The 15,587-nt window shown below is 37.3% G+C and overlaps 2 protein-coding genes across 10 annotated transcripts in view; both read left to right on the forward strand.

The window, feature by feature from the left end:
* Positions 1-446: 446 nt before the first annotated feature.
* LOC133517878 (solute carrier family 66 member 2) lies at positions 447-12,200 on the forward strand. Of its 8 annotated transcripts, none has more exons than XM_061851337.1 (6): positions 447-1,045; positions 1,129-1,265; positions 1,985-2,110; positions 3,559-3,775; positions 4,220-4,352; positions 6,852-12,200. In XM_061851337.1, the coding sequence occupies exons 1-6, from the start codon at positions 843-845 to the stop codon at positions 6,906-6,908; spliced, it is 873 nt and encodes a 290-aa protein (XP_061707321.1). In that variant the 5' UTR covers positions 447-842; the 3' UTR covers positions 6,909-12,200. The 8 variants fall into 8 exon arrangements, with proteins under 8 accessions (XP_061707321.1, XP_061707322.1, XP_061707323.1 ...); XM_061851338.1 differs by having other exon boundaries at positions 2,033-2,110; XM_061851339.1 differs by lacking the exon at positions 1,985-2,110.
* A 1,206-nt stretch (positions 12,201-13,406) lies between these two features.
* LOC133517880 (ubiquitin-conjugating enzyme E2Q-like protein 1) overlaps positions 13,407-15,587 on the forward strand; it is a 59,347-nt gene continuing 57,166 nt past the window's right edge. Inside the window, exon 1 of one of the 2 annotated variants that reach the window (XM_061851346.1) lies at positions 13,407-13,594. In XM_061851346.1, coding sequence (XP_061707330.1) covers positions 13,422-13,594 — 173 coding nt within the window. In that variant the 5' untranslated portion in view covers positions 13,407-13,421. The remainder of the gene's footprint in view (positions 13,595-15,587) is intronic. The other variant, XM_061851347.1, reaches the window with a different exon arrangement.

The following is a 15,587-nucleotide window of genomic DNA, read 5'->3' on the forward strand; positions in this document are numbered from 1 at the left end:
AGATAAAACTAAAATATCATTACTTTATCACGTTTACAATAAAAAAATATATTTATTTAATTCAATAAAATATTGGTAATAATTATAAGAAACCACAAACGAATTTATCACCTTATAACTTAACGCAGTGCACATAAAGAAGAAACCCAAAAAGAAACCGTTCAGACATATAATGAATTTTTTTTTTATTGACAAGAACAATATACATAATGGATATATACAGATGATTACTATAACTAGCTTATATCTAAAATAGGCCCTTGAGGCATTGTACCAAGGATGCTGGCGGCATTTCCTCGTTGTATCGCAATACTGATACGTTGTGCGAGGAAGCCGCCAGCTCTTCGGTCACCAGTTACGTCAACCAGACGTTTCGCGATTTCTCCAAAAAACTTGTGCGCGCTGGGACCCCATGGACCTAGGGTTTCAACGCCAAAAGGTACAAATATGTATATTAAACTTTTGCACCAAAATTTGGAAAACAGTGCAATTCGACGTCTTGCCTCTATGTCAAACTTGTAAATTATAAACTGCTTCGATTATTGTGTGTAATATTAGGAGGAACCGGAACGTATTTTTGTATTGTCGATTTGTTGCGATGACACTAACGATGACAAGCTAGTCCAATAATCAATTTTCATTCCATTCCAGCAGCTTGTTTTACAAAATAAATAAGATATTTTTACTAATCTAGCCAGTGTTTCTAGTAATAAGGAAATGTATCCATTTGATTTTTCATAATGGTTTCCTTGAATTATAACAATGTTTTTTTTAAATACTAGTTTAGTTACATGCAAATTGTGCACAATTTGTTAATTAATTTATAAATATATCAACTAAAGATGGATTGGATTATATCTGATGAGTTGGGGTTGACCGTCGGGCACCTCGTAGGATGGGGAGCAGCTGGAGCCATGATAATCGGTGGCGTAGCACCATACATTCCACAGTATCGTCAAATCAAAAGGACACAGGATGCTGAAGGGTTTTCCCTTTATGTTTGCTTAACTCTCCTAATAGCTAACACACTTCGTATATTATTCTGGTAAGTGCAAAATAGAAAAAAAAAAACTAAATATAAAAAAGAAACTCTATTGAACATAAAAGTTCTATTATTATTTATTTTAGGTTTGGCAAACGTTATGAGTTGCCGCTCCTGATTCAAAGTATTGTCATGAACATTACTATGTTTGTAATGATCCACCTCTGTGTTACTGTTCGCAAAAAAAGCCAAATCATAAGAGCAAGGGAGCGAATATTTACAGGTAAATAGTTTTTTGGTATGAAAATACTTACTTCCTTATACTTGATGTGGCAAATGATGATCCCTATGAAAGTTCATATTGACTTACTTGACTTAAAGTCCTACGTCCCCTAGGTGGGGCAGAGGGTGTCCACAGTGCGCCGCCATCTTGTTCTGTCTTGCGCTGCGTGCTTCGCCTCAGGCCATGATAGCCCAATTGCTGTCAACTCGGATGCCACTGAGCGCTGCCAGGACTGTTTGGGACGGCCTGAAAGTTCATATTGGTACGGAGTAACTATCAATGTCAAATGTTTTTAGACTTTTTTTGGTACTTTAACACAAATTTTTATTTAGAAATGTAACAATTAAATATAAAAAATACCATAAAACCTGTTTCTTGGATCCTTTTTAAATTAAGTCTACCCAAAAGCGAGTTGGAAAAACTGTTCTAGGGATCATCAATCGCCAGGTCAAGTATAGTTACAGAAACCTAAGTATAGATTATGAATACATTATTATTTTTTAAGTACATAATACTATATTATATTTTTTCTTTTGGTGTTTCTTTTTCAGCTTATTATTCTCATTTATTTATGTTGCAAACATTTTAAGCTTACTTTAAGTTGCTCTTTATAATCATATATTGTTTGACTAATTTTCTTTATTATTTTTAGCATATTATTTTATTTTTAACACTATTTATCTTTTGTTTGGTGGTTGGTGTATTGATGGTGACATTAGGTGCATTATTCATGTTTTATATCCTATTGTGTTGTGTGAACGGCTCAGACCAGCCAGATGAAACGGCACGCTGGCTAGAGCAACACAGCGGAGCACCTAGCGGGGAAAAACCCCATCGGTTTTATGGTGAGTGCTACTACAGTTAGTTCTTGGTATTGGTTGTGAAAACATTGTGTTTTGTCTTATCAATAAGTTTCATTTTTGTTTCAGAATCTGCTTACAAATTTACTTTGCATTCATCATGGTTCTGTGTGGTTTTCCATGCATTTTGAAGGAGTTACATGGCATAGTGAATGTGTTTGTTTTCATGACATTTTGATCATCAAGCTTTTATTTAATATACAATAGCATGTGGTGGTTTTTCATTTAAAGTTTTATTATTAAAAATATATATGAGAGGTAACAAAACCATTATTTTTGGTAAAGTACCTACATTTCTAGTTCAATGAACTGTTTTATCAAGGGTTACAACCTAATTACGGTATGATACATTATAGTTATAATTGTAGAATCTCCACGAGAGCAACAATGGGTCAAATCTATCTGTACGTCACACTATTATCTTATCTATTGATGTCATTTGCCTCTGGCATGAGAATTTTGTGTTAAGCTTTACATTGTTACTTCCTTGTTGAATAGGGAGTTATGTTAGTTTTGTATTACTCATCATGTTCACTTTTGCAACAAATGCTTATATTATTTTTGTTTAATTTAACTTAGAAATGTATTTATGTTGTCAAATATATTATAGTTTGACTAAAGTGCATTACAAAAAATTTTTTTTGTTTTTTACATATTTGTGTTGTTTGTATCCCATCCATCAAATGCATATTAATTTATACTAATAGGCATGCTGCTGTGTAATGGTGTGTTAAGATAAGGCGACAATATTAATCACTGTTCAAATTCAAATTGTTATATGGAATTACTAAAACCATAAATATAACTTGCTTCAAATCCCTACATAGTATGTCTCTTACTTTAAGATTGATCAGTTTAAATATAAACATTTTCAATGTATACTTGAATTCTAAATGTGTCAATGCAGACTCAATTAATTACACCTGCAACTCGTTAATAGCAAATAGATATGCTTTGTTCACTTTTGTTTTACGAATTAAGTCCCGTAGAAAGTTTTTTTTATGAATGCTCCTTTTTTGTAAGTAAGTGCATCATAATTGTAACTGTCCCCACGTAACCAGCTGCCTTGCGGAAATATTGCCTGAAGCAGCTAGGTGTCTGGACACGTGTCTCACCCGAAGCAAACGCACGCGCGGTCTCAATGCGACGGGCGAGGCACTTCTACAAAGATCTACTTGCTTACACTGTCCAGTTGTTTATACGACTAAAGTAAGGACGCTAAGCAAGAAGAATTTTATACATTGACCCGCCTGTATCTATCTCTATCGCACGCACGGAATTATATTGCTGCCTTGCCCCTGATGCTGGCGGTCAATGGAACCGGCAGGACCATGTACGAAATTATTCGTGATTAGCGTCCTTACTTTTTCTCATACAATTGTAATACTTCTAGGTTTTATTTTCCCGCTAATTTCGCATAACGTTAATTGCAGATATGGAAAGGAAATATTTCTGGGCGTGGACAGATTTCCAAAGCTACGTAGACTGTATGCTCGTGTTCTCCGTGATCGGGGCCGCCGCCACGTACCTGATGATCGAGTTCGGGCCCTTCGTGGAGCTCATTGGGTTCATGGCCGTGTTTACGGAGGCCATGCTCGGGGCGCCGCAGATCGCCAAGAACCATCAGAACAAGAGCACGGAGGGGATGAGGTACGTTTGGTACAGAAATTTAAAAAACATAAAAGGAAAGTACGAAAAGTCACTTGACTATTTCCATACATTTATATCACATTTATATCAACAATTGTCATCTTAGCGGTGTTGTGTAAAGGCTTAAACGCTGCGTGTCTCCGCCGGTATTCTGCGCACTCCTGGCACGGCACGCCTCGTGCGAGCGTGACGCCTCGCTCACGCCGCGCTCGCGCCTCCCTGTAGTGTGAGGAAGCCTGAATACAAGCCAGCTTCCCAGCCTTGTAGAATCTAACTAAGAAGTACTTACGTAGCTTATGCTCGTACGTAGAGCTAACATAAATCTTATTCAGGCGTATGTGAGGGTTATTATTTTCATTGTTTTCTGTCGGGCCTCCCCCTCCTTACTAAATATTTATTACATTCTTGTGTTGATATTGGCATGTCCTTTTCTTCATGTTTCAGCTTGAGCATGGTGATTATGTGGACCTGCGGTGACATATTCAAGACTGCTTATTTTGTATTGAGGGAGGCGCCCACGCAGTTCTGGGTGTGTGGCTCACTGCAAGTTGCGTTAGACGTTGTCATACTCTTCCAAGTAAGTATCATTGGCTAGGTACCTGCCCGCTGAGCAGGATAGTAGCGTCCTCCTAGTGGCTATGTGACATATTACTGATTTGACGGATATCAAATACATAATATGGAAATACGAGGCCATGAAATGACGTATTATTCACGTCGTAAGCGATCATTGCTTGTAGTTTCCCCATCAAGCATATCGAACAAGCATATTAGCTACAATACCATCAAATGATAAAATCTGATAAGTATAATATAAAGTAGCGTTCTTGACAATTTTTGTAAATTTGCGCCACTTTGTCAGTTTGAAATAGCTGGTATCATATTTCGATAGCCTCACACCGAAACACCAACCACCATAGCAGTCCCAAAACGCTCTTGAGTGATAATTTATGTTATAGGGAGTCCGTTTTTTAGCATTAGAAGGTAAGCGATTCTGACGTGTCTTTTTATCGAAAAACACTTAAAAAATAAGTCACGGCAAATATGTAACGATTATATATCATAAATATACAATCATTTCAATTCTTTAGCTTTCATAAGTAATAGTTACTGATAAAAAAAAGCGTTTTTCATTAAAAGGACTTGTTAAAATTGTTTAACTTTTTTCTAATGCTAAAAAACGAACTATAGTTCAAACACACAAGCTCGGCAACTACCTAATGTACCGGAACACTCACGGGCCTTCTAAAGTTCTATACCAATTTATAATGGTAAAGCCTGACCAATAATATATGATTTCATTGGAACTACATTTTTCATACTAAACTAAACTGTCACCCTATACATGAGAATAACAGCGCCCTCTTGACAATAGTCATATATTTCTGGTCGGTCTTTACTAAGACCTGGTTAAGTAAACCCATCTACAACTATAATCAGAAATGCGACGTCATTTGTGGGGGTTTATTACCAGTTTTTATTAATAACTAGTGCCGAGTATTACGTATTTATAACAGCAACATTGTGGGTTCAAGAGTCGTTTAACATAACTAATTAAGTACATCGATAACAGATTGATTTACCGTGTTGTGTATACGACGCAAATTTAATGATGTCACTGTATGAAACCTTATGCAGATGGATATAGGGCTAGTATTATATCTGATTTTTGAATGGGTTGCTGCCATTTGGTTTAAATGAGTAGTATTTTTCAACACGTATTAGTGACGTGTTACTGACTAGATGTTGATGTAGTGCAGGGACGCCCAGCCGGAAGCAAGCAGGCTGTCCATCGCTCGTTGCGTTCAAATTGACTAACTATTATGATTGTGTTATGTTATGTTGGACATTGGCCTCTCGCCTACAAATATGTAAAATAAGAGGGATGAACCCGATGAATGCTTTACAATCAAAATCATACCGATCTGATAAATAATCTATCTAGTGGTGACCGCACAAGCCATAAAAAGGTCAAATACGGCGTTCTCTGAATAAAATATTTCCTTTGGTAAAATTAATCTTTGTGTTTCTAAGATGTATTTAAGAAGTATGCTTGTTTGCCACCGACGTAGTTTAATAAAAGTGGAGCCACTCAGATTTTTCGGGGGTTTCAGCGTCGGCGACGTCTGGGGTTATAATTGGGTACTTGACACATGTTGAATATTATAACAAAATTTAGCTAAATGGATATAAAATGGGCCAATCATTTTAAAAAAGTGGAATTTAAACAGGCATATTGAGATTATAAAAAAATACTCCACCACTACTACTTGAGATTATAATAAGGCTTCAAAGGCTCAAAAAAAAAATTTTTTTTAACTTTTAAATATAAAGAAAAAAAGTATGCCATTCAATTCCTTAAATGTTATTGAAAAATAAATTGTATGACAACTATATACATAAACGCAATATTTCACGGTCAAAATAGCAATTTTCTTGATCTTCCATACATTTAGGACAGACTAATGTAATGTGACGTCACATTACATTATCATTTTGTTAGAGGCGTTTCAATCGTCGAGTGCGAGCGTCAGACTTTAACTCTCATTTCTGACCTTTGCATGTGTTGCTTAAATGCCATGAGTCTCTATATAGACATTTGATCCTCAGGAAAATCAAGATCGACGGACATTTTTTTTTTAATAGCCTGTTTGAATGTCCCACTGCTGAGCAAAGGCCTCTCCCCCTGATTTCCACGATTCCCGATTTGGTATTTCCTCCGGCCAGTTGTCCGATGGACATTATTTACAAAAAACTGTCAAGTAGCCAATTGTTTAAGTTTAGATTCTAAGTCAAGTTTGGTATCATTTCACACGCCACGACTTCTTTTGTTCACGCAACCCCATATTTTATGAGCTGCACCTTCGACTACTACATATTATGTCAGTGTCGAGAGAATTATTAGAGCGATTTTTTAGCGGATGATACGTAAATAAAATCGGAATACATAGGGAATACTAGCGAACCCTGAACTCCGAAGTAGCTGCTGAGGATAAGTCCTCACCACCGGCGCGAGAAGAGAATGTGAGAAAAATATCAGTGATATTATAATTCGAGAAAGTACTTTGTTTTCCAGGTGTGGCTATACCGCCGCGACACGGCGGCGGCGCGGCGAGCGCGGCGCGGCGACTAGCAGTGGACCGAGAGCGACTTATAGCACCACCGCTGCCGCTGCCGCCTCCTAGCGGGACTCTTATGATAACTGCACAGTAACACGCTACTTTGCAAATAGCTAATTGTGTTTTTTGTGACGTGACTCATCGAAACAGGATGAAATGAGAAATGCTGTCAACGGCGTCGGAACGGAAATAGCAACTTCCAAGTAGAAGAATACGATAAGTAAATACGACATCTCTTATGTATATTGTTGGGAACATAGTATTCACTTCTTCAGAAACGAACTTTGCTTTTCATGCGACGAAATTAGTGACTCCAGGCTGTGCATTGTATAGGTACTTATAGGTACTCAACATTTCCAAGAAACGTCATTCGTCGCCACATAGAGCACACACCAACCGCGTGAACGCGTCTGTTTGCGGCGTCATAGTGATTTGAGCCCCGTCTTATCACTATCGTGCGGTGCGCGTGTAAAAAGGTAGCGCGATGTTGATACAATAGCGAACTTTTTTTAATCGCTCTTTTGCGCAACATCGCATAATACAGCGTCGTGTATAGGAATTCTGTCTTACTCCGCATTTACACATGCGACGAGGGAAATAATGATAGTGTGTACACGCAGAGAAAACAGTGTATTCGCCATTTACTTGTGTGTAAAAGCGGAATTAGTTAAATAATGATAAAATGTGCCAATATCTAATTTTTATTACAATTGACTTCACAATTTTCGAAATAGGCGATTTTTATCGCATGTCGAAGGTGCTATAAGCTCGTGCCTCCTTAGTGACGTGATCAACGAGGTTATGATGGAAACTGAATGAAGTTAATAACTGATCGCTCGTACTAGAAAACGCCTTTGTGTAAATGTTTCATTGACTGATCAAATGCTCAGGATGGTATTCCACCTGTCCAATTTTTGCTCCAATGTGTATTTGCATCTCACATTTTGCTTAATGAGAGAGCGAGACGCAATGCACATTGGACAAAGAAATTGTACAGGTGAAGATCGTGCAGGCTGGAGGGCGTACTTTGGCGTTCCAAATGGCCGAAGACCGTCTGGACGTCCTAGGTACCGCTGGAGAGACAAAGTACAAAAAGACCTTAGCGAACGCGGCGACGTCGAATGGACAGAAATGCATATGGCGGTCTTTGGTTTCGGAGGCCAAGATTGACTTCGGGTCGCTGCGCCTCAGCAGTAAGTCAGTATAGAATACCATCCTAAGGTACGCAAATATCTGGGTTCGAATAAAAAAAAAACGTATTTTTGTAACATTTCGCGCCTTCAATGAGGCCGTTCTCAACTAATTATTCGTGCATCCAGTCAATGAAAACTTTTTCCTTAGCGCCCTCTATACCTACCTACTGAACAATTGGCAGTTTTAAATATAGATGTCAGTGGTTAAAAGGTACAAAAGAAGGAGAGGTAGGTAGAATACAGTGGTAGGAGACCAACATTAGAAAATTGTTTGTTGCTTCCGTTATTTTAAGGGTGCAATCTACTAGTCGTACGTTCCTTTAGGCCGCTTTTCCACTAAAGCTAAGCTACTTTTACATACAAGTGATCCATAGGTTCGAAACTTCACAATTCAAACATCTTAGCTCTGGTGGAAGACGAACCTTATTTTCAAGGACGAAATTGTATGCTGTTGCTGTTTATTTGTACATAAATAAAATGGTAGTGATGTGTTGATTAGATTGACATTAGTTTGAATTTATTGAAAGTAGACCACATAAAAAAATGAAGGCAAATTATTGCAGCTTCGCGTGGTTCTCCATCTGGCCTTACCAAATTTATATTTGTATCGGTATAAAATCAACAAAGTTGTGTTATTATTTTACTAAAGCATTTATTTAAGCCCGTCAAATCAGTCACATGGTTTTGTTGCCTGATATAAATATTATAATGTGTGTACCCGAGCGTAGTATGGTTAGGTACATAAGTAACATAAGTATTATTTGTGATATGTAGGTACAATGCGCATTGGTAAGCAATCACCTGTACGTACAAATTAAATCAACTTCAAAATTATTATTATTTGAGTAATAGGTATTAGGTGCAAGTTTTATTACACTGGATATCGATTTATAATGTCTAGCTAGAGCCTATTTTCTGACGTTACGAGTAATAATTTTGACCAATAAGAGATTCTTGACCACTACAATTCTCGTTTTACGACCATCGGGACCGATTTTTGAATTTCATCGCTCGATTTCGTGATCTCCCATAAATAATATCTCCACTACTAGGCATTTAAATTCTACTACAGTGGAAGAAGGCGGTGGTGGCCGAGTAGATATGAAAGAAAGCGGTGGTGGCCGAGTGGATATGACGTCCGACTTTCAATCCGGAGGTCGTGGGTTCAAATCCTGGCTCGTACCAATGAGTTTTTCGGAACTTATGTACGAAATATCATCTGATATTTACCACTAGCTTTTCGGTGAAGGAAAACATCGTGAGGAAACCTGAATACATCTGCGAAGAAGTTCAAAGGTGTATGTGAAGTTCCCAATCCGCATTGGGCTAGCGTGGGGACTATAGCCCGAGCCCTCTCGCGCATGAGAGGAGGCCTGTGCCCAGCAGTGGGACGCATATAGGCTAAATTATTATATTATTTTTACGGTGGAACCTAAGCGCTGGTGGCCTAGCGGTAAGAGCGTGCGACTTGCAATCCGGAGGTCGCGGGTTCAAACCCCGGCTCGTACCAATGAGTTTTTCGGAACTTATGTACGAAATATCATTTGATATTTACCAGTCGTTTTTCGGTGAAGGAAAACATCGTGAGGAAACCGGACTAATCCCAACAAGGCCTAGTTTATCCTCTGGGTTGGAAGGTCTGATGGCAGTCGCTTTCGTAAAAACTAGTGCCTACGCCAAATCTTGGGATTAGTTGTCAAGCGGACCCCAGGCTCCCATGAGCCGTGGCAAATGCCGGGACAACGCGAGGAAGAAGAGTGGAACCTCGATAACTTAAAAACCTCTATAAGTGAATACAATATTGTGATCCCTTCTCCACGGAACCGAAAACCTCGTTTATTTAAAGTACCAAAACTTCTACAACTTAAACGAATAATTTGGAACTTAGACCTCAGTAACTTAAAGTTGTGTTTTGACGACCTCTATAACTTAAAGTGCTATCGTAAATTCATTTAAACATTCAAAATTCAACCGAAAGGTTCTGTTGAGAAATTTGTTTTTATTGCGTTTACTGGTCAACACCAGAGAATGTATAACACTTATTGTTTATGTTTAAATCATTCAACCACACTAGCTGAGGTACCGTAACTTATTTGGATCATTATTTTTTGTCGTTCTCCGCGAAGTGCACATTCTTAAGTAAAATGAATTCGGAACGAAAATTAAAAACACTAACATGCAAAATTAAAAGCAAACGAAACAGTGAAAAGTAGCCTGAAAAGGAGAGATGTCACCGCCCAGTTTGGAGTACATGAGAGTACACTATCAATCATATTGAAGAATAATACTGAACTGTTGAAGAAACATTAATCTGGTGAAAGTCTATATAAAAGACGAAATATTGTCGAATTCCCTTACTTACAATGGTTTAAGCAGTGCCAATGTTCAAAGAGTTACATTTTTATTTAACCTAGCTCGCCTAACCGTATCCGATTCCTTTAAACGCACCTCCATAAGTAAAAATATGAGCCAATCGAAACTCGTCAACTTAAAAACCTTAGTAACTATAAGTTAAAAACTCGACAGCTCAAAGTTTTTAACGTTTCCCTTGGACTTTAAGTTATCGAGGTTCCACTGTAGAATTGAAAACGAGTGGTCAATTCCACTAGTTTCCCAAGTACTATCGCTCGTATCTCTAAAATAGCATTTCGCCATTTTCCACAGAATTTCGAGTGACGAAATCGAGCGTTGGCCCCCATCGGTTTAATTTTTTTTGACTTGTAGCTGAATTAAAAGGATGCGGGTGCTTGTAAATGTTAAAATAGTTTCTGTTTTAAAATGTTTACCATCTAGTTGGTTAGTATAATATTCGTGCACCCAAAACCCTGGGGTATTCTCATTTTAGGGGCCCACTGATTACCAGTTCGCCGTACGATATCAGCCTGTCAGTTATCCGCGATTGTCAGCTTTTGCGAATAACTGACAGGCCGATATCGTCCGGCGAACTGGTAATCAGTGGGCTTTTAATACTAACTTTAACTTCAAAGCCACCGAGGATAAGATTTTCCGTGTGCAGATATTTATCTGAAATGTTTAAATGATAAAATCTCTAGTCAGGTACTTGAAGTAATATATCCAACCGTTGGTAAAAAAGGTGCTCGAATTGCTCCCGTACGTAAATAATTGTATGTAGGTAAATAAATACAATTCCACGATTGATTATAGGAATTGATATCTATTTGTGACATAATTAGCTGTGTGTTATAGTAGAAAAGTACAAGTATGTATTTCCTTTGTGAAAGCTTCCAAATAATGTAATAACTCCAATTTTAAGTATCCCATTTTATTTAGTGACATAAGTAGGATTCTTTTAAAGTCTTCCTGAAAGACCTCATGTATTATTTGCAGTTAAGTAAATGAAGTTGTACCAGTGAGTAGCATTCCGTACTTATGTTTACCTGCCTAGTCTGATATGGTTTTGTACGATGCGAGCAAATCCCGTTATTAATATTGCGATTCATTAAAAACAAATGTTGGCCAATTAGAAGTCACCTTCCCCTCCTCCTCTATCTACCCTAGGGGACCCTAACGTCACCGTTGGTGCCTAACTTCGCCCAAATGAAATAATAAAATAATATTTTTAGCAAGAAATATATAGGTATTCATTAAATACACGAAAAATAAAACTGTGTAGGTATATAGTTTTAAAGTAATAAAATAAAAATAAAAAACATAATAACCTAACTTCGCCTAGCCATTATTTTAATTATGAAACGATTCCTGAAACATATTCCAAATCTTAAATTACTAGTTAATAATAAAATTATGATTTAATGATATGTAAGGCGAAGTTATGTTCTAGAGGCAAGTTTAGGGTACGTGTTTTCGTCTAGCATTATTTTCAATGATCTGCAACATGGGTGACGGGGTTTGGATACGAGGTGTAACGTTTCCGATATGACTACTAAATGATCAAAAAATAACATGAGAGATATTAATTATATAGTATGTAAAGAAACATATCATATTCATATGTAGTATCATAAGTGTAAATTGAGATCCGCATAGACGTATTGTCAATTAAGGAATTAATTGTATAGTGACGTAATCGTATGTTGTGATTTTTATGAGTTATCAGTTCTTATATGCAATAAAACTATATGATTTGTTAAATATATTTCTTTCATTTATTAGCCTCCCTTTTACCTACTTACCATTTATAATGATGTAGATAATAGGTAGATAAATTAGAGAGATAGATAGATAGAGACCGTGTTTGTTAAGTCTTCACCTACTTGGCAACGAATAACCCATTTATTCATATACGCATTACAAGCCTCAATTATTAGTTAATTTATGTTTCATCCCTTTCTTACAAATAGATAACACAAAATGGCTGATTAAGATCAACGATTAATAGCTAATTGAGTCTTGCAGTGCATTTATAAGCATAGCAAAGCAAGCTAATTGAGTCTTGCATGCGCATAAGGGGGTAAATCTGGAAGCCATACCAAGGTGCAGTAAGTACATGTTCCCTCACTCTCAATGAGCATATAAGCGTTAGCGAAATGGAAGTGCGTGCTCGGGAGAGCGGTTCATGTTTTGTAATTTTATTTATTTGTACGTTGAAATAAATAAAAAAAGCAATCGATACGTTCCCTCAAACATCATATTGCCGATTTCTAGAAGCAATTTTCGTATTTTTAGCTTTTGTGCATAAGTTGTTAAGTTTTTTAAGTGCATTTTAAACCTATGTTCGTGATTTTTTCTATCGAGCAAAAGTCAAAAACTCAGGATTGTAATCGATACAATCTCTCTAGAAAAGGGCTCAAGATTGCAAATTAAATTTAAGTAGCCGTATTGTGAGCCTATCAAGCCGATGATGGTCCCGGGTACGAATCCCGTTAAGAGCATTTAAGTATTTGACTATTTGTGTGATGAACACAAATATTTGTTCCCGAGTCATGGGCATGGAGTGTTCTATGTATATAAGTATTCATTTATCTATATACGTTTGTATATCGTCGCCTAGTACCCATAGCACAAGCTTTTCTTAGTTTGGGGCTAGGTCGATTTGTGTAAGATTGTCCTCAAATTCAATCGTGTCTTCGTGTCGAAATTAAATAGTTGTCTATAAATTTATGGCGAGTTCTGGGCGAACTAGGTACCTACTGGTTATTTCGACTTGTGATTTTATCAATTCAGAACAGTTGACAACAACACAAACAGTGGGCACAAACGATAATACGCTTTACGCTATACGGCCATAGAGGCCGTTAATCGTGCTTACGCGCTAACAGCCTCATATTATAAGTTATCGTTAGCGCGTAAAATATGAATCGTATTACACTTGTAATAAGGTCTAATAGCGGGGTTGTGATAAAGGGTGGATCGATGGCGCGGGGGTCGCCGGCGCCCTCTCGTGGCGCTCGGCGCGGCCTTCGCCGTCACCCGGCTCCCGGCTCCCTCAGTGCGCGAGGCAGCGGCCGGCGCGAGCCCGTGTGGCGTGTCCGTGCTGCGTTCATCCACTTGTCTCGAGTAACTCGACCGTCAGCAGCTCGCTCGAGGTGAGTACGCCAACGCATAATCCATTCAACGAATGACATAAGACCGCGCGTTACGTTTACGCGGGCTGTTTTAGTAAGCTTGTTTAATGTTGTGCCTCTTATCAACGTCAGGCGGTGCACCGATTACAGGGTGACAGCAAATGGATGGGTAAATTACATGTTTGGTTGGAGGGTGACTTCTAATTTACTTATACCTAAACAACTTCTTGTGATATGTTTTTAACTCTTTAAATAATTAACAGTCAAACATATACCTTCCTTAATAACATGTAATCAGAATCAGATGATTTCTTTTTAAATCCTTGTGTACCTACCAATTATAATATTTTATTTATAGGTACCAATTTAGAGAAGAATTACATTCAAATTTAATTTATAAGTCACGTAAGAAATAAATATAAGTACTACTTGAATTTATTTATTTAATCTTTGGCAACACTTCTACAAATGGCAGACTTAATGCCTTAAGGTATTCTCTACCAGTCAACCAATACTATCCTTGAATCTAGACTTGAATCGTAAAACATCCAGAAAACTAAAATGCGGACTTGAAATCTACCCAAATCTACCTATGTACTTATTAGGTATTTCATTCACGTTACTTTTCCATTTAATTGGAAATCAGTAGCAACAGTCTGAGGTAATAATCATAGTTTTGACTTATTCTACATTGCACCCTACAAGTACCTACAGTTTTAGGTACTGAAGTATCTATAATCTAACAGATGGTTAAGATCATTAATCACATTTCTAACCGACTGACTGTCGTTGGACTTCGATCTGCATTTGCATACATACTCGTAACGCCCGCCAAATACGCAGTTAATTATTGTGTAATAATGTAGGTTATGTACCTACTAATAGGGCACAATTAGGTACATGAAGATCATCAATAGGGAGGTAGGCTCTAGAGCACTCCTTCCCTTCTGCGTCCCTCAAGCTAGTCGCTAGAGGACGGTATACTTAAGTACTTATAGCATTTCTTTATCTTCAGTTAAGAGTTGTCACATATTCTGGATAGCTTCTAATAGTCACTCCACAATACCCCCAATTGATAAAGCTATGTTGCTTTTAAAAAAATCATGATCAAAGCTCTATCATGTTATGGCCAGCACTTACTTAAGTATTTTTTTTAATTATGATTTTACATGGAGATCCAACAGCTATAACTATGCTAATAACGACATAAATAGTGACCGATCCAATTATAGGATCACACATACAGCAACATGTTAATATTTAACATTAAGTTAAATAACGGGCACTATTTTACATGGGCACATGTAATAATATGTTAACTACTAAAACGGATTACTTGGATCAAAGTTACAATGAGTAAATTAATACCTAACAATCTATTTTATACATTTGACTAGCAAAAAGCAACTGCAGTTATTATGATCAAATAAATATCTTATAATAAGTATGTTGGACTTAAAAAGCGGCCAAGTGCGAGTCGGACTCGCCCATGAAGGGTTCCGTACCATTTATGACATATTAAAAAAAAACTACTTACTAGATCTCGTTCAAACCAATTTTCGGTGGAAGTTTGCATGATAATGTATGTTATATATTTTTTTTATTTTTATCATTCTGTTATTTTAGAAGTTACAGGGAAGGAGGGGGGGGGGGGACACATTTTACCACTTTGGAAGTGTCTCTCGCGCAAACTATTCAGTTTAGAAAAAAATTATATTAGAAACCTCAATATCATTTTTGAAGACCTGTCCATAGATACCCCACACGTATGGGTTTGATGAAAAAAAGAAAAATTGAGTTTCAGTTCTAAGTATGGGGAACCTCCAAAATTTATTGTTTTTTTTTCTATTTTTGTGTGAAAATCTTAATGCGGTTCATAGAATACATCGACTTACCAAGTTTGAACAGTGTTCTTATAGTTGCGGAAAAAAGTGGCTGTGACATTAACGGACAAACAGACGGACATGACAAATCCATAAGGTTTCCGTTTTTTGCCATTTGGCTACGGAACCCT

The sequence above is a fragment of the Cydia pomonella genome, chromosome 5 (assembly GCF_033807575.1).
Source record: "Cydia pomonella isolate Wapato2018A chromosome 5, ilCydPomo1, whole genome shotgun sequence".
NCBI classification, from domain to species: Eukaryota; Metazoa; Arthropoda; class Insecta; order Lepidoptera; family Tortricidae; genus Cydia; species Cydia pomonella.